The sequence below is a fragment of the Diadema antillarum genome, unplaced genomic scaffold (genome assembly GCF_040938485.1).
Source record: "Diadema antillarum isolate AM-2024a unplaced genomic scaffold, OU_Dant_1.0 scf00000055, whole genome shotgun sequence".
Lineage (NCBI taxonomy): Eukaryota > Metazoa > Echinodermata > Echinoidea > Diadematoida > Diadematidae > Diadema > Diadema antillarum.
This window is the reverse complement of record NW_027270944.1, coordinates 214,617-241,282: the sequence shown is the minus strand read 5'-3', so window position 1 is coordinate 241,282 and position 26,666 is coordinate 214,617. Positions and strand designations below refer to the sequence as shown.

At 38.4% G+C, this 26,666-nt stretch overlaps 2 protein-coding genes across 2 annotated transcripts in view; one reads left to right on the top strand and one right to left on the bottom strand.

The window, feature by feature from the left end:
• Positions 1–219: 219 nt before the first annotated feature.
• Positions 220–15,824, bottom strand: LOC139715800 (protein SHQ1 homolog). The gene is made up of 9 exons (XM_071627339.1): positions 15,790–15,824; positions 13,498–13,648; positions 12,922–12,986; positions 11,926–12,051; positions 11,035–11,282; positions 10,504–10,616; positions 9,818–9,954; positions 9,079–9,233; positions 220–306 (listed from the first exon to the last, which is right to left on the bottom strand). Exons 2-9 carry the CDS (start codon positions 13,638–13,640, stop codon positions 220–222), a joined length of 1,074 nt encoding a protein of 357 aa, XP_071483440.1. The 5' UTR covers positions 13,641–13,648; positions 15,790–15,824.
• A 1,906-nt stretch (positions 15,825–17,730) lies between these two features.
• Positions 17,731–26,666, top strand: part of LOC139715766 (histone lysine demethylase PHF8-like) — a 30,682-nt gene continuing 21,746 nt past the window's right edge. The window contains exons 1-5 of the mRNA XM_071627307.1: positions 17,731–17,842; positions 23,446–23,531; positions 25,122–25,180; positions 25,718–25,937; positions 26,299–26,440. Of these exons, the coding sequence (XP_071483408.1) occupies positions 17,745–17,842; positions 23,446–23,531; positions 25,122–25,180; positions 25,718–25,937; positions 26,299–26,440 (605 nt within the window). The 5' untranslated portion in view covers positions 17,731–17,744. The remainder of the gene's footprint in view (positions 17,843–23,445; positions 23,532–25,121; positions 25,181–25,717; positions 25,938–26,298; positions 26,441–26,666) is intronic.

Genomic DNA, 26,666 nt, shown 5'->3' with positions numbered 1-26,666 from the left:
ACAGAGATTACCCCTAGATTCGTTTCACCTTCATCTCAAGTTGGGAAGGACGAATCCGAAACCGCCTTTCCCTCTCAATTTTGGGCATTTGAAGAATCTGCGTCCTCCTTTCATCTCCTAGCCCTCTGAGAAAGAAAAGAGCACAAAAAAGAGAAAAAAAGCAACAGAAGAAGATAAGAAAAGAAAGGAAGAGACCTGCATCGCTTTTTGTTATCTTCGTCAATCACGGCCCTGGCGCTGCGTTTTTGCCCCCTTGTTTATTGTCGCATTGTCTACGTGTCCCCCCTCCACACCACCATCCAATCCCTGGTTTATAAAGAAAAAGGAGGAAAGGGCGAATTCTTCTTTTTTTTTTTTACTCCCCACTTTCATGGGGAATTCCACACTTCTCATTGCTAAATGGATGCTGAAAACATAAAACGGGATGTGCATTATCTCTGATAAAAGCTGATTGCATCAGACGCTCGCTCCCCCGGCGCACCTTCTATCCTGGGCCAAGGGAAGCGTGTACTAATGGCGCACACGACTCCCTGATTAAAGGCAACGTCTTGTTACTGTGAGAGAGAGAGAGACGGAGATAGACTTAAAGAGACACACAGAGAAAGAGAGAGAGAGAGAGAGAGAAGAGAGAGAGAGAGAGAGAGAGAGGAGGAGGGAGGGAGAGGGAGAGCCACGGTAAGAGATGTGAAAAGACGCCAAATGCTGCCCGGAAAGAAGTTCTACGATTATGATCCGAGGAGCGGACGATCGAATCCCATGGAATGACGATAAAGATTACATGCTTCACACACGCCCAGTGGTCGTTGCCTCCCCAATCACTATACTCTCCATCCCTCTCATCTCATTCCTTCCCCCTATTCTCCGTTACCACAGTGATAATCCCTCAGGAACACGAAATTTCAGCTGATGCAAACTACACGTAACTCACAAGCACAAGTGAAAAAAAAAAAAGATTAACAGAGTACGGTTATCCGAAGATAGTTACAGAATACGTATAGCGGGATGTACACTGTGACAGCTATACAGGTTACCATGCACCCCGGACAAAGTCTCTGCGAAGTGGATGTTGTATGGGTGTTTATGCAGGTATTCTCTGCATCGATTTTATTGGCACAAAAATCATCACATCGGCTTGAACTGCAACCACAGCGTTGTTACTTTAAATCTACTATCGGAAATTCGGCTGTTGGTCAACCATTGATTTGCATTTCAATCAAGATTAATTATTGACACAACATCAGCCGTAATCGAAAGAATGAAACCATAGTATAGGTCAAAAAACAACAACACACCACTTCGTATATGTGGCAAGGTATTGCGGGTCCTGAACGCATCAGCTTATATTGCGCTATTGCAGCCATTCATCAAGTGCACAATGGTGTATGTTCGTTCTCTGGAATATACCGTATGTCCCCCCCCCCCCCAAAAAAAAAAAAAAAATAAATAAATAAATAAAAAATCACAACGAGACCTTCCGCGGCAACAGCTTTAAGAATAGTGAATTAATCCAAATACAATGTCAGGGTATGAAACTATAACTTATTACCTACATCTTGCAGGAAACCCCAGGATCCAATTTGCTGTAGTGGTCAAAGAGAAATGATGATCCTTGTAGAGTATGTCAGGAATCTCTTTTCTCCAGGTTCTGTCCATTGCAGCTCCAAGAGTATCCAAGTGCCAAACTTGGAAGAAACAGATCCATGACATTCTTTACAACGATCCACATTTCTCCGTGACCACTTAAGCAAATTGAATGGGGTTTTCTGCAAACTATAGGGAAGATGTTACATTTCTAGACCCTGACATAGCATTCAGATAGCTTAATCACATTAAAAGTTATCAAGGCGGCAATCCGATTGCATTTTTTTTTGGGGGGGGGGGGTGGACCTACTGTACACAAATCGCTTTCAAAAATTTTCTGTGTGTTCGACCTTTATCTTTCGCAAATCGATACAAACTACCGTTAGTCCAGCACCTGTACTGTATTCTATATGTGCGATATTAAAACTGATCTCTCCTAGAGGTTCTCTATGCTTGTTTTTTTTTTTCACTTGTAGGCATGTAAGCGTGTGTGTGTGTGTGTGTGTGTGTGTGTGTGTGTGTGTGTGTGTGTGTGTGTGCGCGCGTGTGTGTATATGTATACACATGTAGGGTTACTCATGAATCTAATCAGTGACCATACTGGTACGTGTCATTCATACAAATTCCTTCCTCATTTCAAACTCAGCTGAACAAAACTATACTTTGATGCAATCAGCGCTTCCTAACAATGTATGAAATAAACGCTTAAATCGACCTCGTGGATAGAGGGAATTCAAAAGGGTCTGCAATAAATGAATCAAATAGTGGTAAAGACTGTAATATCTCACAAATTGCCCCAGGGGTTTCCAGAATTCGGTGATATCTATGACCGGCCTTTGCTCAGAGTAAGGAGAAATTATGGGAATATGAAATTTCCTTTTCGAATCAAAGGTCGATAGGATATTTTCTCCCCATCAAACTGTAACTTTAAAGGGGAATTCCAGACTAGTCTGATAAGAAAGAGCTAAATTCTTTAAACACAGCAGTGGATATCTGTTAAAAATATAATAAAAATGAAGGAAGTTATCATTTGTGAAGTTTAGTTAATTTTCACAAAACACTTTTTCTTGAACAGTCAATATGAATATGCAGATGACTGAGTTGATAATGTCATTGCCTAACAACTTTTCATATTGTTTGTACACAAAATATTGAAATTTCCATTTTTCACTTGCAATTATGCATATCAATACATCTGAATGATGATTATTTTGAAGTTGTCAAGGCAGAAATAACATAATGTTTCACACTTTCATAGCAGATAAAATTAATTTTTGTCAGCATTTTTTTTTTTTTGCACACGATCGATGGGAAATGTTATTGTGAGGTGATGACATCATCAGCTCACCGATTGGCATATTCTTAAACTTTTCGATAACTGTTGTGCAGATATTAGTGAAACTTCACAATTTTATGACTTCCGTAATTTTTGCCCTATTTTGATATTTTCTTTTCTATTGCGCCTATAACATTTTAATATTTCTTTATGGGCAAATTTTTAACTATTTCGGAATTCCCTTTGAAATTTTGTGGAGATTGATAGCTACCTTGTCTCCTGCATTGCATTTTTCGTCTCGACGCAGGTAATTATGAAAATGGAATGGATGGGTGAAAATCTTGCATTTTTTTCTTCTTGCATGGCATAATGAATCGCTCTATCAGTGTAGATGAGAGAGCGACACACACACACACACACACACACACACACACACACACACACACACACACACACACACACACATCACCACCATTGTAACTGTGCTTGTTTAAATCTGCATTGTTACGACCTTTGCAGAAGTGTACACACGGGACTGGGACAAATACAAATAGTGACGGACACTGCAGTCACCTATCAATCAACAGCGAGGTGAGATAGATGATATCACGTACATCCATCGGCAAGGTCACTGAAAAAACACAAAAACTATATGCATTACAGTATATATATATATATATATATATATATATATATGTATTTTCTTTCCTCAAGGCTTTAGTTTGTAACCTAAGACTTGAAGAAGGGGAAGCCTTTAGAAAGAAGTTCGGCAATGAAAATAACTTGTTGGCTAAAATGCATTAACGGTTTATGGATTGATGAATATGATGCATACAAATAGATAGATTAATAAATAGATAGATAGATAGATAGATAGATAGATAGATTGATAGGTAGATAGATAGATAGGTAGATAGATAGATGGATAGAAATAGATAGATAGATAAGCAGATAGATAAATAGATATAGATAGATAGCTAGATAGATAGAACGATAGAGACATAGATAGAAAGATAGATAGATCTATAGATAGACGTAGATAGATAGATAGATAGATAGATAGATAGATAGACAGATAGATAGATCTAGAGACAGACATAGATAGATAGATCGATAGATAGATAGATAGATAGATAGATAGATAGATAGATAGATGCACTCACGTATAATAAAATTTCTGTGAATAAGGATCACCTGTTACGCTCCTCTTTCTGGCATTCTCCGTCACTGTCAACGCAAGAAATAATTTTTCGATGTGTATGGATTTTCTTTTTCTTTTTTCTTTCCGTTTACTATCAATCTTAGTGAGCGCAGTGACATTTACTGAACACATAAATATCGTGACATCACCAAGCAATGTCGATAAACCGGTGATTATTTCGAGAAAGACAGTCAAATGAGGCCTGATTTATTCATTCCGAACCGTTAATAACTCATCATTACAATTGCGGATGGATTCGGACATTTCGCGTCCGGCCAGGGAGTAAAAGGGGTTGCTGGGAAAGCTTAGTAGCCTTACTGAGGGAAGGACGGGGGGTGGGGGGGGGGGGGGGGGGCGTGCATGAAATCAAACGATCCGGAGAGAGGGGCCCGCCAGTTTCCTCGTTTGGAAACGAAGGTGAGGAATAACGTGAAGGGAGGGACTCTCCGAGAGTAAAAGAAGTTTTGCACGGTAAAGCAAAATAATCTGGTGTGATATTTGATTTTGTGCGCGTTTGTGTGACCTGTAATGTCGAAAGTGACCTTCATTATTATTATTATTACTATTATTATTATTATTATTATTATTATTATTAATATTATCATTGCTATCATTATTACTTTTGCGTTTGTGATAAGAATGGCATATAAGGAGATTAATTGTCTGTGTGGGAAAAAAGAAACACTCCATTGGGGCTGGATTTGTACCATCCAATATTGAGTGCACCTTTGCGCCAAAATAACACAATTCCTTTCGCACAAAGTCGGTTGAAATGTAACAAGGGTACGTGCCGCAAAGATATAGCCATGGATTCATGAGTTTAGTGTTGAGATTTAATTTACATTGACAAACAGGTAAATATACACTGTAATGCCTGTGTGGTTAATAAAGAGATAAGGTAAAAGGATATACATCGTTAGATTGAGATGAATTAGATAATTAGATGAACATGCATTGTTACATACTGCGAGAGGGGGATGGTATAGAGGGTAACGTACACCATGAAACACACACACACACACACACACATACACACACACACACACATACACAAATATATATATATATATATATATATATATATATATATATATATATATATATATATATAGCTCGAGTGTCAAGGTACGACAAAGTGTAGTAGCTTTCAATTCTAAGACCAGACAGGAAAGCAACATGAAATGTTATGAGATCCTGAAGAGGGTCATATTATGAAGATGACTCTCAGAGATAAAGCAAATATCTTCAAAAAAGAAACTACCAACAAACACATAGCTTAATGTGGAGAGTGTCGCGATCAAGGGATAAAGTGGAGATCACTTTTCCAGCATGTTAGTCGTTACCATCGAGAATGATTGGAATGAGACAAGCAGCAAATGAACATCACGGTGATGGAAAAAAATAAAGAAAGAAGCGCGATATGATGGAATGCGCAAAAGATTTCTTCGTGAGTGCCCGTAAAGTAATGCGTGGCGTCATCTTGATTGAAAAGGCGCGGCAGAGAATACTAGTAGGAGAGAACATACCGGAAGATTAGTAATACACTTACATGTGTGTGTGCCGACCAACAACAGCGAAGTTCGTAATAATGTCATTCCTGGCCTCATAAGGACGCAATGTAACTTGTTTTTTTTTTCAACATCGATTCCTCAGAAACTTCAAGAATTGTTTCAGCAATGTTCAAAGTAAGGCATGCTGATGCTCTATGCTTAACGTCGGATCCCGCTGGCCCGGTAAAACAGTTGTACCACATGTGGTGTTTTATTCGTCATGCAACATGCACTGTACACATATACTAGGTGTTACAAAAACATTTCGCACTTTTGATCCTTGATAGTTCGAAAACTATACATCAGATAACACTGTCATTGATATGAGTAATAGCTGAATAGTGTACAACTTAGTTGAAGGTGATTTGAATATCAGAGCTTGAATCAGTTTCGTTAAATCCATGATTAATTCTAAAGTTAAGTCCCAGATGTTGGTCAAATTTGAACCCTCTGTACAAAATTGAACTTTACACAAGAACCAATGATGTGTATGTGAGTGTGTGCTTACAATGACCCTGCACAATAGACATGAATACCACGAATACCACCTTTTCAGAGCTCTGCTGACCAGGCTTCTTGACTCTTGCTCCAAGGCACATGAATGCTTTATTAATAATATATGATGGATTCCCCTGGGCACTGCTAGACTGAATTCATGGTAAAGGATAAAATGCATGCACATGGAAAAAATAAACACATGCTTTCTTGTGCTTGCATACACTACATTTCAGGATGAATAAAGACTAGATTCGATGGTGGAATTTCTCATGAATATGTAATATGTAATTCCAATCCTGGCCATTGTTCAGGACCATTGTCTGGGTGTTAACCACACACTCTCATACACACCAATATTGACCCCTGTGCAAAATCAAAATTTTGTCCAGAGGGTTGAAAACAGAGCGAAATCTGGAACCTAACTTAAAGCAAATCTTGAATTGAATGAAACTGATTTATGTTATCATTTTTAAATTACCTCCAACAAAATTGTTCACTACTCAGCCATTGCTCATATCAATGTCAGTATTATCTGATATATAGTTTTTGAACTATTAACTAAGGATCAAAATTGGGAAATGTTTTTTGTAACACCTAGTACATACACACCATACCCACAGGCCACAATCACACACCTCCAACACCACACACACACACATACAAACACACACATACATGACAAAAACCACAGACTGTTTTAACAAAGGAATTTTTGAACTTTACGCAGCGACCCACTTCATATGCAAATGCACGAACAACCACAGCATACAATTTTAACCTTAGAATCATGCTTTTGTGTGCGTGTGTGTGTTTTTTTCATACTTCCGTATCACTTTGATGTGACGCATGAAGTTTATAATGGAAATGTCAACAGATCTAAGATATATAACATATTATGTCATTTTGTGTCTGCTAGGGAGAGAAATTTGGAATAAAGAACTACGCAATAACTTGACAGGAGAAAAACGTGTGTCTCCATACGACAAAAAAAAAGAGACAAAATATTACAAAATGATATGCTTAGATAATGCGGAGAGAAGAAGAGCTCTTACATGACAGTACGAAGGAAGTAAGATATCTCTCACGATATTATCTCTCTCTCTCTCTCTCTCTCTCTCTCTCTCTCTCTCTCTCTCTTGTCTTCATCGTCTGATCTATGTATGAGCTCACCATTCTTACTGACTCGATTATACCCTAGGATTCGACGATGTTGCCACAGAATTTCCGTCTCTGAAACAAGATTAAATTGCGGATTCGGCTCACTTGAATTGACAAATCACTAAATAGTATGTATATATGACATTCCATATTCAAGCGGACCTACTGCAAGGTTTTCATTCTTTCTTCCTTTTATTGTTCTTTCTTTCTTTCTTTTCCTTTTTTTTTTGCTCCAAATTATGAGTGTGTTTATGAATAATCGTACTTTCTGCTCAGTAAACTACATTCCCGCCCCCTCATCTGCCAGAATGTATCTCACAGCGTTCGTCATTGATTAGATCTGACAGTTGTAGTGCATGTGCAGTCACAAAACAATACCATAGCTTCAGTCCTGCAGAAGCATAACGCATAATCCGATTGACGTTCGGAAATCGCATGATTTAAGTTCCTCTAGGCTTGCTATATGCAGAACAGATGAAAGCAGTCGTGGCTCTTCCAAAGTCAAAAAGGGAAAACAAAACCCTCAAGAAACCAGAACTTAAAGGAGACCTCCGGATGATTTTCAGACTTTCAAATTTTCAACAACTATAAATTAGTTAAACTGAGTATAGAGTTTCAGAATTTATAGTGATTGGGACGAGGAATAAAATAAAGTTTTCAAAATTTTTAACAAATTGCAATGAACAAGGATGATGACATGGCAGCCTCACCACGGGAATGCATGATTTGAGACTCAAGGAAGCAGAACAAAAGAAAAAGGCATGCATAGATTCTACATAGGTGAACTTGTTAAGCAAGCGGTATTGTAATAGAATTACACTGCTACATTTCTGAAATATGTGAGGCTCCTATGTCACCAACACTGTTCAGTGTAATTTGTTTTTGAGATTTTTCAGAGTATTGGTTTCTCTGCCCAAGGACCACAATAAATTCGACAGATGTGTACATCGAGCTGTCAATTTATGTACTACATTACGTGAAATTATGAAAATCGTCTGGAATATGCCCCTTTAACAAGAACACACACACACACAAAAATACTTAACGTAACCATGTTGAGTTTAAGTATAAAAGCAAATTTCTCTTTGATGCACAACATGACTAAAAAAACAAACTTCACATGTAGCTCACAGAAATCTGTTTTATAAAAAAAATTACTGTACATACATACATACATACAAATAATCACATGCATACTCAATCATACATTAACATTTTGCCACAAACAATCGTCAAATACAACAATGTTTGGGTTTTAACCCTTTTCGATATCTAAATAAAACAGTTCTCCACTTTATTAAACCAACCCTCTTGCATTGGTAAACAATATCTCTTTCAGTGTTTGGTTTCTTCATATTACTTGCCGGACGTAATTTTATAAATGAGACATGCGCTATTAAAATTATCTCCGCAACCGAGTACTTTTATGAGTTGTGTTATATATGAAATTAAAGTGGAAGAGTAAGGGAATAATGTCATGTCATTTTCAGAAAATTGTCCTCCCCCGACTCCTAGATCCTTTTGTTGTAGCGGGTTACATATGCTCTGCTCCAAAAGACCATTGCCCCATTTCACCACAGATATATGGAGGGCATCTTCAGCTGTTGCCACGGCAGCTGCAGAAACTCGTAAGTTCAAAGTTGTAACCTGTCATATTTCTTTCTTTTTTTTCTTACACAAGACAATGACATGTTGAAGAGGGTGATATAAAAAGAAAAGAAGATAAGATCCCCATACAGTACAGCTTTATTGTAACACTCCAACACTATCTTACAAGAAAAAAAAATAGAAGTGCAAATAAACACAGAACTTACAGAGTTTTCACCTTCATTGGTCCTCACATTATAGGCATAGGCAAAGAGGATGTCAGCCACACCCAACAGGGCTCCTCTCTCCTCAACATTGTTCAGGATGTACTCCTTCCTCGGTAACTTCCGCATCAGCTCCTTTTCTTCTTCCAAGAACGTCACTTGGTACGGAGAAAACAAAAATAAACTTTCAATGATTGTGTGTACTGAGGAAAACAACATATCTCAGTTATTTCCTTCTCTCTCACTCTCTCTCTCTCTCTCTCTCTCTCTCTCTCTCTCCCTTTCCCTTTCTCTCCATCTCTTTCTACATCTTCCTCCTTAAGCTTTATTCTTTCATTCACAATTCCTCAACATCTATTTAAATAATTCTTTCATGTTGTTAAAAAGGTAATAATTTCACAACTCATTGAATGCACAAAGAAAATATATGAGACCCATGGTGACTGAACATTGTGTATGACAGTGTAAACAAGCAATTGTCTTATGGAGAAGAAAGCAAATGAAGTCAGGGGAACTTTGCTTGTGTTAAACATGACACAGAGCATACAGTCACAGTAAAAATATCGGACATACAAAAGACAAATCAAATACAGTGTATTAAACTGCACAGCAATGCACTAGAACATACTGTCTTTGTGAAATTTGTTACTGATTTCAATATAAGCAGTTGGGAGGGGGCTACTGGTCGGAATTAAACATAATAAAACATCACAACCATTCACAGCTGTCAAGGACATCTCACCATCTATCGAAACCTTGCCAGCTTCCTCAGAGTCTCCGGCCCTCGTCATCTTCTCTCTCATTTTCTGGTAGTTGTGCACCCAGGGTGGTCTGTATTGCAGGAAAGGCAAAATGGCATCCTCCTGGTAGAAATCAGCACTGCAGCGGCCAGAGACAAGAGGGCAGATATCAATTTCAGCATTTCAGGGAAGAAAAATTTGATGTTGAGGTTCAGATAACAATGGGTTGAGAGATGTTTTTTCAAAGATGAGATGATTTTTCTTCAGCATGCAATGTGCTTCCGAATTTCCACATCATCACCACGCACGTAAAGTTTGAAACATCATGGTAGTATCTGACATCATGATCTACAGTGTGTGTCATTATGAGACATTCAGGGGAAAAAATACCTTCGACAGGATAAAGCTTAACGCATATTTTGGGGGTCTGATGACTGTAGAGATCAACATTAAAAACAGGAAAAAATATCAGATGGCTCCTACATACTCCTCTACATATCTGTAAAATTTTGATCAATTCACTTGATGGGCAAACTTTGTTCTGTAATGCCAAGAACTGAAAATTCAACTGCTCAATATTTTCTGTCACACCTAAGAGTATTTGAAACTCCCTTAGAGTATTAAAGTACATAAGGTGAAAGGTGGGAGTATATATGTGCTATGTGCCATTCATTGAAAGATCACTCACAGGTAGTGGCTGTCGTCAAACTTGTCCCTCTCGGCATTCAACCTCGCTCGCTTGCGTTCAGGCAACGAGACAGAGTCTGCCTCCTGGATGTCCACCACTCCACAGATTTCATCCTAGAAATTCAAAAATTACAAACAGGAGATGGTAATTTTTCATCTTTGCCTTTTTTGAAACCTGTGATACCGAAAAGTTAACATTAGAAGGGAGTTCAGGGACAGCAGCATGGAGGGAAAAAACCACTCAATTTTTTAGACAAAGCATGAGTGAATAGGTGGCTTCTGTTAGGCATGATGGATGTAATGCAATTTTGTTCTCTGGCATTCTGCATGAGATTGGAACACCCACTGTCTTGTACTTCTAACTTTGAATGCTCAAAAACATTGCAATCCTATCACCTTGCAGATTTGTAGTTCATTAGTTTACAATTATGTTAATTCACCCACAGTTCACTATTTGATCAAAGTGTGCAAACGTGGGCTTATTTCCAACAATATGTGTGAAATACATGCACAGCTAACAATCCAAACTCACCCGCAGTCTCTTGAAAACCCCACTCCGTCTGTTGGCAAAGCCGTACCTGGCTTCCTGAGCTAGACCCACATCTTTATCATCCTCATCACCATGGTATGGATGCTGCTCCAGCTGCCAGTCAAAATCTTCCTCTGCCTCCTCCTCCTTCTCCTCCTTCCCCATGACAACACTCTCCCCGGAGTGACCCAGCAAATCTGGTTGGCCAATTTGATGCTCCTTATCACATGGTTGAGTGACTCTTGCATCTCCTGCATTCATATTTTTTTTTTTTCAGAAAGAAAAACCTGGTACATTAATGATTAGCACTTTATCTCTTACAGTATGTGATATGTGATATGTTACATTCTAATTGTGTCAATTGATACTGAGAAAGGGAATTATTTTCATGCTGAAGATTTGGATATACTACACTGAAAGTGAACCCTTATCACATATGTAACATGGTATGAAAACATGCATATTTCTGAAAACAAGCACCAGATAAGACACAATGCATCAAACTAAATGCTTGCAAGCACAAACTATCATCATCACTGTAACTTATCTGTTTTCATAATAATACATCTCGGAGATGGCTCAAGCCCTGATAAACAATAGAAATGAATTTGAGGAAAGCATTTCATTCCCTTTTTCAAGGCTAGAAAGCAGTTTGAGTTGATGCATTACTGCTATCTGCTCCATCCAAGACACACAAGTGCCCATGGTATTGTGAAAACTGGAGTGGGTTTATAGGACCCTACTTTAAAAACTACAAAGAAAAAATATCCACATTTTTATTCACAATGACTATCAAAAAAAGCCAGATGAAGAAGAGAAATAGGATTCGGCTGTCTCTATTCTGATCTGTGCTCTGAAGGCCTGTGCTTGCTCACAATTTTCTCAAAATCGTACCTATAATTTCAATATGTGGTTCTGCAGCTGATGTCGCTCCACGAGGGGCTAGCAGCCTGGTCAGGAGATCCAAGCCCTCAAAGTGTTCTCCAGGGGTTTCCTTGGGCACTCTAATGGTGAATGAACCTGCACACCGACACAGCGCATAACAGCATTACAAAGCTTGCTTTCTTGCTGAGCATCAACAATGTCACACACAGGATGAAACCTTGTTGTCTCTCATAATTACCTTGTACAGAGTCTGTGAGAAATCATTTGTACTGTTGATCATGTAGCACACTATTTGCATTGCTCAAGAATACAGTATCATGTCAATAAAAATTAAGCAACACAAAACAAAAAATCCATGTTGATGCACATATACAGCGTGTACTCTTGATGCCTACTTATAAATGATGGAATACTTCGCAAATGAGAGAGTATTATTCCATGTGAGATTCTTCCGATCAGATTCATATTTTCCACGTGGAAGAGCAGCTTACACTGCAGGTTTTCATGTACTGTATAAGCTGTTATTTTTGCGAGGGTTTCATTTTTGTGAATTTTGCAAATCACTGTTGGACCGGAAATTTAACAACACACGAAAATATCACATTGTCCAAGGGTAATAGTGTATTTACGATATCATCGGTGTCAATTCGTGACAACATCTTGCACACATGTCTGTGATCTCCTTCATTCAGTGTGAGAAGGGGACTAAACTCTGTAAGCTGACATGACCAAAATCTACATGTACGTCAACAACCATCCACTTCCATATGACATCCTTTACTTGCCAAAACAAAGTGTAACCAAAGGAACAAAGCAAAATGTGGGACCTACATTTCATTTGCCCCTTTAATGACTTATCCATTTCATATATATTCATCAGTGTGTTCATTTTTGCATTTGATATAATCCTCACTATAGCCTACACGTGCAGTTATTGTACAATGATTTATACTTATTCATTGATCTAAAATTGTAGTTCAGGATGGTAGTGACATATATCATTACCTTTTTCTGTGTCATAAGCCGCCTTCTCTCTGCCATCTTCAATAACCCTACCAGGAAGATTTAACCTGTTCATAAACAATAGGACAGAAAATGCAGAATATCGAGCATTCATTCAAGGACTACTTGCTATCAAGAACATTTATATCCATTCAATTGACATCAAAATAGACAACTGCAGACATTTTCTCCTATGACATTTTGAAGCGTGATTAAATACAAATCACTATAGGCATGTTGTATTACATCTTGAATTCCTTCTCTGCATAATAGACCATCATTCTTACACACACTATAAGAAAGACAGAGAGAGATAGAGAGATAGAAAAAGGAAAGTTCTCATATGCCAATATCTTGTTTGTCGCATTTACAAAAACCAAACTTGAACAAATTTGAACTGAGGCCTACAATGCTATGTGTCAAATGACAAGATCTTAATTTGTTTGTATTTTTTAAACCAAGGGTCCTCTACACATATCAAACTTGCACCAAGCTGCTTGTTTATCACCATAAACCTAAACAAATTTGCCCTCTTTATCAGAGGAGAAGGGAAGGTAATGGTGATAAAGCATCGCTTACCTCAGGAAGTACGGCTTTGAATAAAATTTGAAGTCTGTTCCATCTACAAACACCTCAGTCTCCGAGACCTTGGCATAGCGAGCCTTAATGATCACTGTCAGGAAGGCCTGGTCCTGATGCAGTTCAAAGGCCGGCGTCAGCATGACTCAATCTGAATAAAAGTGTGAGCAAAGAACTGATCTCAAACACACTCCTGCAAAGAAATACTGTTTATACTACTACTACTACTACTACTACGACTACTACTACGACTACTACTACTACTACTACTACTACTACGACTACTACTACTACTACTACTACTACTACTACTACTACTACTACTACTACTACGACTACTACTACTACTACCACTACTACCACTACTACTACTTCTACTACTACTACTACTACTACTGCTACTACTACTACCGTACTAAATAACACTAATATAGTGCTTAATACTGATGTTTCTAAGCGCATTAACACGGAATGCAGATGATTTTATTTTGTATCTTGTGGAGGTGAAGCCATCTTGTTTAAAGTTTATCCATTTACAAAAGTATGCATAACTGTGCCATCAATCCTGTTAATGAAAATTAATCCTCATCGATGATGAATCATGGTTCCTAAACACTCCATACTCAAGTCATGTTCCCTAGCAATATGAACTACTAAAGAAACATCAATATCACATAATTACTTATTACTGTATACTAATGACAAACTCACATTTCTGTTCTTAAAAATTCACTGCAATCACTAACTTCGGAGAAGTGTTGCATGTCTTTGCACGGACCCTACAATACACAACAACATCAACAAAATGAAAGGCTTAATAAAGATGACTTTCTACAATTATTCTTTTAGAGCGACAGTGGAAAAAAGGCAGGCCAGTTGGCTTCTGCATTTTGGGATAAAGAGCTAAATAATCTCTAATATACAAATCATTACTCAGTTCAAATCATCAAGGTTATGTTACAGTCAACACAGCAGCATCCAGTTCTAATACTTCCACTTCTACTCTAGGATGCCTTCTCATCTGTCCTTCAGATTACACTCTGATCAGAGGCAATATTGTTGCTTTAATAGTAACAATGGACAAGAACCCACGAGAAGGGGGAGGTCATTCTCCATCTGACTTGCTACCCATCCAAGTCCACAAAAAGCATCTAAAAGGGTCTGATTTTAGGCATACTGTGCCTAAATAGAGTGTATTTCTTCTAAAAATTCTATCTCCATTAAGAGGTCCCATACTTCACAATATAGGTTTTCAAGAATCACCGAGTATCGAGGAAATCTGACATCTGTTTCATTGAATTCCTCATTTAATTTCAGGAAATTGTTATTTTATTGTAATTTTCCAACAAGTAGAAGAAGCATATGAAAATGACATAGAATCTATATTTATAGGGTACTTTTCTTGGCACAATGACAGAATCTGTAGTGTCCCTGGTATCTCTGATGATGCCACCTATGATTTGAGGGAACAGGTGTGACGTTGACCATTGACATTGTCATTTTTTCTTCTTTGCTTGCCACCTTGCCAACTTGTCACCATGTACATCATGGGCTATGTATGCAGTGGTGGATCCAGAGGGGTGTGCACCGGGCCGGGCGCGCACCCCCTCTTTATTTTTAGTACCGGGTAACAAAAGAAATAAAAAGAAAAAAATGGGAGGGGGAAGGACGCGTGCACCCCCCCCCCCCCCCACCCCTTTATTTTGTAAAGGCGCCTCCCCTTTACGGAATTCCTGGATCTGCCCCTGGCATATTTAATAGTCTCCTAAACATCAGCTAGACTAGATCTATTTGCTCTTTTCAAGGGATACATGATGAAATTATTGTCCCTTGCACTTTGTAGTAAATTTAGTATTGTAGAACCTATAAAATTTGGGTCTGGACATCTACACTAGTAGTAGTCTATAAAATTTACTATAGTAAATTAATAATAGACAATAGACGACTACAATAATTGACAATGGTATCATATTATTGATAACGTAAGTCTTTTCTCTTTTCAACACTGTTCCATACTTCGTCTAGAGTCTAGCGCGTTTTTAACAAAAACATCTTTATCCTCAGAAAAAGTAAGAAACGATATACAGCACAAATAAGCATGCATGGGACTGTGATTCTCTCAAACTGCTGTCCCTGAACGTGAAACGAAAGTCCCCCTCTACACAACCGAGAAAAGATATATTCACAAATCATATGATATGTATTTATATATTTTTCCATAATGGGTCAAGCAGTGCATCACAGAAAGTACATGACACACGGAATACAGATAATAACGTCACGTTTTCGCACCGTTTTTCACCACTCAGCAGAGCGTTGGTAACTTCTCCTCCCTCAGAAGCAATGAAAAAGGAGCGAAGGTAGAATTAGAAGCTAATTCTTATCAATATTCATATTAGGCAAGGGGTATGCGCAGTAACATATAAACGCAACGTATGTATGAATATTCATAATTAACAAGTGACTCACACAATTAAAAAAAAAATCTTATATGTACACTGTAATATTAATTTAACACTGTGTTGTAAGAAGGAAATATGTGTCTGGAATCTACATGAGTTCCTGATCTGTATATCAGGCAGGGGCCTTGAAATGGGGAGGCGGGCAGCACGGGGGGGGGGGGGGGGGGGGGGGGATGGGGCAAGAATCAATGTTCCCCCCTCCCCTTGACGAGAAGAATCCCAGGACAGAGCCTTCAGATTCTCCCCCCCCCCCCTCCGCCAGTGCCACTTCCGATTTTTTCCTCATAATTTTTTTTTTTATTATTATTTACAGACGGTGCAACTGGAGTGGGGGGGGGGGGACTCCACTTTTTGGCAGGAAATATAGGACACTACAAAATCATTAATGCAGATACATCCTGGCCCCCTTTGGTCCATCTCCGTAGGCTTGGTATTATACACAGTCAAGACGTAGACACAGAAAAAGAGGTGATAGACACCACATTAGCTATCTAAATTGTCCTTGAATAGGACTCATAAATTTTTCTTACTTTTTATTGACAACTTTCCAAATCATCCCACAAAAAGTATATGCACCAGATCTTTGGATTTCATGTTGAAAAAAACTCAACAAAAGCTCCTTAGTGTGGGAGCAAACCCTCTCCCTTCTGTCCATCTCTGTATATATACACAACGAAAAAGCAGAAATGAAAAACAAAAAAGACGTGATATATAGAGTCCACATTAGCTTCTTGCATTGTCCTTGAATACTAATATTTCTTACTTTTTCATCGACAACTCCGCTTCATTCCCATGCATGAGTGTTCACATCAAACATTTAACGTATAGGGCTGACTCTTGGCCCCGAGAAAAATGTTCCTTCGTTCGACCATTGCTCCCCCCCCCCACCCCATCTTGAAAACGAATTGTTGACATCTCTGTTCCCATTCATTTTACTATAGTAGGCCCCCCCCCCCCCCCCGTTCACTTTCAAACATTCTGCCGGCCCTGCCCTGTATATTTCCATGATGCAGAAATGTGGATAGTCATAGGCTACAATCATTTGTAAACTTGATCATCATTACTACGTACGTTCATCATTTAATTGTCAATTAATTTTCTTCTGTGCTTCATAGTCAAATAATAAATGATGTTCTTCTAGGTATGGTGTGACACAATTAAAAATAATTGATATTCATCTGGTTGAATAAAGTATCAAGTTACAAGTGAAGACAGTTTTAAAATAGATGAATCATGTCTCATTACTATTTCAATAACCCCCTCTGAGGGAAGAGAGTTTTGAAAATATGCGTGCAGATAATTCTTAGTGTTTCTGACTTCTGAGCATGGTAGATATATCAATCTCTGAAAGGTTTACAGGATTACTTAGTCAATATTTCAAGTAGATAGGGTTTAATTGAAGAATAGTGTGTATTAAATGGAGCCGAATTATGAAGCATTTGATAATGTTTGAAAGCTAAATGCAATGCCATATACAGTAATATTTATTTACAACATGTACATGGTTTTGCGGGTTTTTTTGTTTGTTTGTTTGTATGGTGCTTTTTTTTGGGGGGGGGGGTGGGGCAACTTCCCCACTGTTCTTTATTTCAGAATTTGGAGATGAAAACCCGAGTTATCTATTCTCGATGAGCAGTCTCCAAATCATGAATATTCATTATGACGTCAACGCGACGTACTTGACGCTCAAACAGTACGGTACATCCTCGTCGATGCACCGAAGAACCTGAAGAACGTGCAATTGGAATGATAACAAAACCAACAACAAAGAACGTCTCCTTCAAAATGGCGTCCTCTCTGGTATATTGCATTTGCAAAGAGGCCTACGATGATACACGATTTATGATAGAATGCGATGTCTGCAAAGACTGGTTTCACGGGAGGTGAGTGCAGCATAGCTGAGAAATCAAACTAAACTAAATCGATCATTTGCAGTGAAACTATTTCCTGTTGGCAACGCTTTCAAGTTTGCGATATGAAGGGGACAAAATATATCACGCGAGGGACTATGGATCACTCCACTTGCCTATAGACATTCTACAGTCCAAGCAAATATGTAGCCTAACGTTAGTATGATGGTGGGGGGTTGTGTACCCGGACACTTAGAAGTTGACATTAAGATGAATTTCTCACATTGCCATCCTCAATAAAAATATTCCAATACACAATGATGAGGTTCTGAAAATGATACATAACAGTTCTTCCAAAGCAAAGCGAACAAAATCAGAGAACTTAAAACTGAAACCTTGGCCTTGCAAATATATTTTGAACGTTCGTAGCCAGCCTGCATGTATTGTCTAGATCTAGGCCCTATATGGGAATGGATTAACACTGAAGTTTGTTGTTTCTGACTCAAACACACGCACAAGTTTCACATCGCACGTGTGAATTGTTAATTGTATTTTGTGCTTATTTTATAGGATTTTATTATGTTTGGGGAAGTAAAATTTTGGTCCGGTCCCACAACTTGTCTGGTCCGACCACGTATGGTCATAACACTACCAGTTACATAGACTGACCATAGATTCTACTGGCACTATTTTGATCACGGTTTCGTTGGACATAAACTAGCAATGGGTGTTGCTTCGCTTATTTTGTAACATAGCTTTATCAGATTTTTTGGTGCTAGTGTACTTTCGCACCCTCTTGTAAAATGTTCTAGACTATTGTTAGATCTTAATTCCAAACATGCACAAACTCACCCTTGTTATTCTGTAAATTTAATCTAACTTGAAGTCTTAAAATCTGAGTCTCCAAAGTCGAATAGAAGTTAAGTTTTAACACGTTAGTATTTACAAGTGTCGGAATATCGTTGGAAAATCTTGATCGCTTGAAGTGCTGCTCTGTACACAAGCACAGTACGAATACGTTCAGCGCATCCACTAAAGGTTGATCATGTGGTGAAGCTACACCGTGGCTTTTTCTATGCATGGTGTCGTTGAAAAGCTAAAATTCAACCTAACTTGAAGTCTTAAAATCTGAGTCTCCAAAGTCGAATAGAAGTTAAGTTTTAACACGTTAGTATTGTATTTACAAGTGTCGGAACATTGTTGGAAAATCTTGATCGCTTGAAGTGCTGCTCTGTACACAAGCACGGTACGAATACGTTTAGCACATGCACTAAGGGTCGATCATGTGGTCTGAATGTAGCTACACAGTGGCTTTTTCTATGCATGGTGTCGTTGAAAAGCTAAAATTTGTTTTTCTCTTTTCCTCGGCCAAGTCTTCGTCTTGCGTTAGCGGTTGTAGCTTCAAAGCAGTTGAGTGCGTGCGTGAGTGTGTGTGTGTGTGCTGCCACTTAGGCCCTATATCTTTCTCTTTCTTTTAGACTATCGGTATCTTTTCTTCTTTCATTTTCGGGTAGAATCTGCACCTAAATTTTCCCTTTCTTCCTATCAATCATTTCTTGTGGTTTTCCTTTTAACTTTCTCAATTTCCTATTTAACTGTACTTTCTGCCTAATTCTTTGTTTCCTTCATTCGTGGGTTGTTTTTCCCTCCAACTACAAGGGTCTTTCCTTTCTCTCCTCTCCAATATCTTTTTCTCATGTGTTGTTCTCATCCCATCCTTTTCTTTACTTCCTTTTTTTCAACCTGTATAATTCTTTCTTTCTTTCCTATTCATCTTTGCTCTCATCCAGTTTTGATTCATCTTTCATTCTACAGTAGGTATTAATCTACCTAGTGCTTTTCTGTTTTCAATCTACTTATAATTCTCTTTGCTTTCTTCTTTTCTTTTCAAACATGTATCAATTTCCCTTGCTTTCCTTTATAATGCAAGTTTCTCTTCTTTCTTTCCTTCCATTATCTTTTGGTGTACTCTCTTTTTTATAAACGTTTTGTTTCATTTTTTTTTTTTTCAGTTTTTTTAAGTATCTTTTCTATCTTTTCTTTTCCCCCTTTTTCCTATTAAACCTTAAAGATGGCCCTTCCCTTTTGCATTCCTTCCCAAATAGCACAGAACATGATATTCCACCAGAATGACAAGACTATTGTAAATCTATAACATTTCTGTGATATTTGAAGGTTGTTAGCCATTAAAATTCAAATAATTCACTAAACACTCACCGTAGCGTATTCTGTGTACTAGGCACAGCTGCATACATTAATCCTCCTGTGGTTGTAATATGATACTTATACTTGGAACAACAGATATGCATGTTAAAGCTGTCAGAAAAGAAGAATTCAGAGCTTCTCTTACTTTGTTATCAATGGCAAATAACAACACACCACTTACATGAACTACATGTACAACTAAGTGCATCACACAGGTCTGTAAAACTAGACAAGTATTTAGATTTGTAATTTTTGCGTAGTACGCAAAAATTATTCAAATCTTAACGGTCAATTTAACTAAACAAATAAAGACCCTTGTGAGTTCAAAATTTACAGGAGGTTTCCAAATAGTGTTTTCTTCAATACGTGTGTTCTCACCAATTTTTCAAAAATTTGCATGCAAAAGGGATTGGCTGTCTTTAAAGGCTTTATTCTTTCACCCTTATAACTACATTTTTCACAATCTTCTTTCATTCATTCATACACACACACACACACACACACAACACGAACAACCCCAATCCTCAATCAATTGCAACCGCGACTCGGTACAAACTGAGAGAATGGCAGAAAAGTATTATCATTTTAAAGATAATAGAAGAACTTGCTCTGATCGCCATGAGATAGCTACATTCGGATCAATTGCGGCACTCGCTGCAGCTGCTGTGAACGTGTTTTGTGCGCCGTGCTGTGCTGTCTGATCCTGTGCAAAGCAGTTATCGCAGAGAGAACTAGCTGCGATCGACATATTCCTACAAGTGTAAAAGTGTCAGAACAGTGAAAATTCCTTTTCTACTGGACTTGAATCTCACTCAGATGCAAATATTCGAGGCTGTTGGATATTTAGAGTGAGTTTGTGCGTGTCTGGAGATCATTTGACAATGGGTGCAAAAGTACACTAGACCTACCTATGTAGCGCCAATTCTCGCTATCGCCAATGACGTAAAAAGTACCCGGATGTGGCTTTCTCGTCAAGATTTAGTTCACTTGGTAGCAAGAGCACTTCCGGCGCGGGGCATAATTTGCACAACGCTAGCGTGCGCGTACGTGTACCTTACCTATAGCGCAGCGCCGACCACGGATACTAGTACAGTAGGCCGCTGTACTGCCCGCCCGAGCCAGCGAGTGGCCAGGCCTGTCATGCATACTCGTTAGTCCCCGCCGCCGGCGGCCGGCCTTTCTTGCTAGCTAGCATGCACCACTCACTGCACGCAGCGCATAAGCTAACACATACCGGTACGGCGTACATCACAGATCAGTCATCTCTGCATACGCTGAAAATATGCTGGAAAATATTCACCCACCTGGATATACAGTATATCGTCATGGAATGCCCATCTTTTTTCTTTATTTGTTCTCTGTCAAAATGTCGCGAACACAATCGGGAACGAACAGTGATCTCGAACTTATTCTGTCTCCAAAGCAATTTCTTCCAAGTAAGTACACGTACAAGTTGTACGTACAATGTACGTAGGCACTGTACTAGGTCTCACCTAGTGCTACTACCACTACTAATAAGTCGCGCGTGCACGTACTGCGCTGTGGAGTCACCCGCAAACTTCACCCACGCTGCCACGTCACGTCTCGCATGCCAGTAAGGGTCCTATTTCTGCAGATTTTTTTCATTTATTGTCGTGCGAACAACACATGGCAGCTTCGCAGCAACAACCGATAGTTGTAGTAACAGCAATTTCTTAAGAATGGAGAAATTTCAAATCATATTAAAGCTGTAATTCAAGTCGAGAAAACCGGAAGTACACGTAGAATACAGTCGGTTGTGTGTGTAAATCGCATTAGTCACGTATCACGCGCGTACGAACGGAAGTGACTTTGCTACCGGACTATCCCATAATGCACCGTAAATGACGCTTAAATCAACATCCGGGTACTTTTTACGTCATTGGCGATAGCGAGAATTTCGTTTAGTTTCAGAGAGCTCTGTTACCTGAGAAATTACTTACTTACTAACTTGGGTACAATGTATACTTGGGTGTAGAGACTGGAAGCAAAGCTTATTTGTCCCTCGTTACAGTTCTGTCCTGTCTGAGGTAGGGTTCATACTTGATTGGATTATTCAGTATCTTTCTAGGGAAGACTTGAATTGGTTTATGGTGGTAGCGTTGATGACTTCCTTAGGTACAAGTAGTGCATTCCAATTGTTTACATTTCTTATTGAGAAAGCAGACTGCCTCAGACTAGAATGGACACGTTGTTTGACAAGTTTGAGATCATGACCTCTCGTTGTTGAACCACTGGCCAACTGGAAGAATTTAGAGGGATTTACTCTATCGAAGGCTTTCAGGATTTTGAACATCTGTATCAAGTCAGCCCTCTGCCTTCTGTTAGGTTCTAGTCACCTGGTACGTAGTGGTATTGCATTGCCCACCCTACCCCCCCCCCCCCCCCCAATAAAAAAAGAAAGAAAGAAAGAAAGAAAGGAAAAAAGACAGGTTGCCTAAGAAGACGTATCAGACACTCGGTCTACAGCTTTATTGAATTTTGGTACAGGTTACAGGTTCTAGATATCTAGCACTTGCTGTAGTGTAGAAATTCATTTGATATGCTCTCTGAGGAACCAGACACTGCTCATGATAATGGCGACTTAATGGTACATTGTAGGTGACGTTATTGTGTGATATTCTGATAATGATACTCTGGCTCTCACTTGTTACACAACTGTAGCGTCCTTCCCTCTTCAAAGTTTAAGTCTTCCTTTCTCACCCCAGGTGTTGATGTCAGATTCTGGAAATATATTACTGTATCCCAAAATATCAATTATCTGTAGAGTCTTTTTGAGGTCAAAATTTGTACATTGTATGGCCCCCAAACACTATGGATTGCCCAGAGTTCTATAAAATGAAATGATAATTTTTCACAAGCCTACATATAATGTATTTCATCAATCTATCTTTTTCAGTTTAGCTTTACTGTGTCACCTTCCTAAGTGCAAGTTTTTAAACCACAGTTGCTGCCAGAAGTAGAACCCACATGAATGTGCAACTCGGAGGGGCAATATCAATAAATTCCACCGTTCACAGTATTCTATTTCTATCTCCAAGAAACTACAAGTATATGTATATGTTATTCAATTTAAAGAACTTATCTTTGGATGAATTTCTGATGAGTCTGTTAGACACTGTTCAATGTCTTATAAATATGTCATTGCTCCTTGCAATTATGACTCAAACTACACGTAAGTTGACCTTTGTGTTCGACTTCCCGAATTTTGATTTTAGTGAGAAAATTTGATGAGAATTTGGAATGGTATGTGGTGGTTTGTGTTACTGATGGGATAGTGTCAAAGATATGACATTACGTTTAGGTATATAAGCAGTGTCTGTTGGTAATAAAAGTTTTGTTTTCACCCTAAAACTGTTTTTCATTTCGCCTTCTTACTAAAAATTGTGGCCACTTATTCCTTCATTTTTCAGCTGCGTCGGCATCAGAGAAGATCAGTCAGATGATATTGAGGAGTTCCACTGTCCAAATTGTGCAATAGTTCATGGCCCAACAAAGTGTAAGTCTAACATGGTGATTTATAGTACCAGAGGTAGTTATTGTTTACATCTATGACACTCTTGCACGAATCTACTCTCCAGCGCTCTGCAAAGAGAAGTGGTAAAGGAAAATCAGATATTCTCTTCATATGATTGATGAAACGGTTTCACAGTACAACATGTTATGATTTTACTTGTACCTGTATATGTGCACGTACTATGAGTTACAATATGTACTTATGGTCATGATGCATTAGCATTCATTAACCATGTTATGTGAATATGACGAAAAGATTTCTTCACTGCATGGAGAAAACGATAGAAACTTCCAGAAGTATTTGTATGCCATTTCGCTGGAAAACAAAGGTTATTCCGCAACCCCATTTTCAGTTGTAATATCTAATCTGCAAATTAAATGCAATGCTACTACAATGCTAAAATGATTGTAAATTATTGTGGAGGCAACTCTGAAGTGAGCAGTGTTCTTACAGAGCTCTGTATAACGTACCTGGTATTACAGATTACTGGCAGTAAGTATAGGTAGTCCTGAAATGCAATGTACAATGTATATTGTAGGATTTTATGGTAGGCATTGTTTTCTTCACTGGAATTGATGTAAGTTTTGATTCAACTAGGTGATATTTGATAAAGGTACAAAATTAAATCACTGCATCTTTACTTGCTGTTTCAATGCCGAGAACATTTTCATGTCCAATCTTGGACACTTCATCAGCTTGTAATGTTGAAGAAAACACTTCATTGTTATGATGAATATCAAATATACTGTACAAGTACAACATGTATTAGCACCAATATTACTCATTTCAGAATATTTTGTATGAATGATAATGGTACCCTATAATTGACTCTAACGTGGAATCCTAATTTTCATGACAGTGAATTATGTATGAACACAGAACTTTTCTATTACAACATGTGGAAGTGAGTTTCAGACGTACAGCTGTACCTAGCAATCACATTACTTATACTGCTAATAGCATTCTGTAACATATGTAAGCAGGCAATCTTCCAATGTATCTCTTCTGGTTTGAAGATCAAAAACAAAGTAGTGGCAGTACTGGTTTTAATGACAAAACTATTTCAGTAAATCAGTTGATAAAATGTAATGATGCATACATGTACATCATAGTTCTGTGAAATTACTAGTGATCATTAACTGGGACATGCATCTTTGTAATGCACCACTGCATCACAGAACTCAAGTACAGTGAAATTGAAGTAAGTTATGTTCAACTCTGAAGAAAGAAGTGTTATCAGAATCATGACTAAATACATATTTTACTTGTTCTTGTTCAGAACTACACTGTATGAGACAGATTTCTGATGATCAAGCAAAGGGGAATATTGCTGCATAATGTACTAACCATTTTACCATTTTCTTGACATCTTTCTAAATGCTCTAAAGGTCAGTGCAATTATTCCTACATCATAGTCACAGTTTTGGGTTTTGTTTTGTTCTTTCGTTTAAATGGTCGCAGTTTTCATTTTGGATTGATGCCATGAAAAGACATGCAATCTGTTTGTACTGTGGAATCTTTACATCTTTAATATTGCATTTTATACTTCTTTTCTCTCTCATTTCACTGCAGTAAAGAAGAGAAAGAATTGGCACAGACATGATTACACAGAAGATTATGACCCCAACAAGGTGAGGAATTTTGGAAACTTGCTTCATTGGAGAGATAGTGCATTTATATCTGAATTAGTGGAAATACAGTATGTATGCACATCTCCGAGTGCTGTTAATGTAAAGCATTAAATCTCTTTTAAGTGATTTTAGTGACCAACTTCATATTCACATCAGGCCATTATACATCTTTTATGGATGATATTGTAATTGGTACATTACACTTATGCATTAAAAAAAGTACCTACAGTTCATGTAGTACCATCGATATGTTTATTCATGTACTGGTGCACCATCCTTAACAGACAAACAAACCAACGCCAACAAAAACGTAACCTCCTTGGCGGAGGTAAGTATTCTCCTACAGATAATCTGTAGTTCTTAGTGTACTCTGTAAATGCTCTAGCATTACTTTACAATGCCCAGAGGAGATGAACATGGGACATATTTTTATCAAATTTCTGAAATATCCTTAGATATTTAGGAGAAATGACAGTGATTAGAAATCTTGAATAGATATGTATTTACTGCTGACCTCCTTGTGTTTCACTGAGCCAGGCTGTGCAGGCTGGAACAGCAGTGTTTATCCGTCAGCTCAAAGCGAGGGCATTCCGCAGTGCAGACGAGATTATCCTCAGACTGCGGGGCCACGAGCTGACAGTGGAATACCTGGACAAGAACGGCTTTCGGACTCCCATCATTGTAGATGACAAGGAGGGCCTTGGTCTCATCGTACCCCCACCAACTTTCACCGTCGCTGATGTTGAGCAGTATGTTGGTGAGTGTAGATTTATTCTCAGCATATTCCTCATGCATCATAACACAAAAGACTGTACATCAGGGTAAAATGAGAAATGATTGTTTCAATATATACATGTACGTATATTCCAACAGATTAATCAAGCCCTGCCGTGAGGATTACATTTACATTCATAGGCATAAAAGGTGTGTCAGTGTCTAATACAGCTGTATCAGTATTTTCTTCTTCTTAATTTTTTTCTTTGATTAACCTTCTTTTTTCCATGCTAACTAGAAGAAATTCATGATATTAACGTTCAACTTTTCTTGTGATGTAGCGATCCTCGTTATCCTTAGGTCACTTCTTTCTCTGTTCCTTTTTTTCATTTTGCATATTCAAGGGTCTTCCATGGAGTTGGATGTCATCGACGTGGGAAAGCAAGATGAGCTGAAGATGACAATGCGGGAGTGGTCAGATTACTTCACGAGTCCGAGCAGGGACAAGATCCTCAATGTGATCAGCCTGGAATTCTCACAAACGAGGTGAGCCACATTGTATCATAATTGCTTCCAAGAGAATACAGCAATCCTTGCTACAGCATACATCTGTTGAGTTGCGCTATGTCTTTATCAGTGCCATGAGTGTGATGTGCTGCTGGTTTTAATCGATGCCCACTTATAAACATGTAGATTGAATTGTCAGTGACCAACAGTATCCAGTCTTCAAAGATTGTGTTCTTTACTGCAAAGTGGTGAGACATGTGTGATT

Bases quoted from the DNA above. Each gene is read 5' to 3' on its own strand.
- LOC139715800 (XM_071627339.1), bottom strand. From the start codon at position 13,640: ATGCTGACGCCGGCCTTTGAACTGCATCAGGACCAGGCCTTCCTGACA. The intron at 9,955-10,503 runs GTGAGTGATCTT...TGGCCGCTGCAG, and splicing joins TTTGACGACAGCCACTACCT to TGCTGATTTCTACCAGGAGG. The intron at 307-9,078 runs GTAAGTTCTGTG...TTTATAAACCAG, and splicing joins CCAATGAAGGTGAAAACTCT to GGATTGGATGGTGGTGTGGA.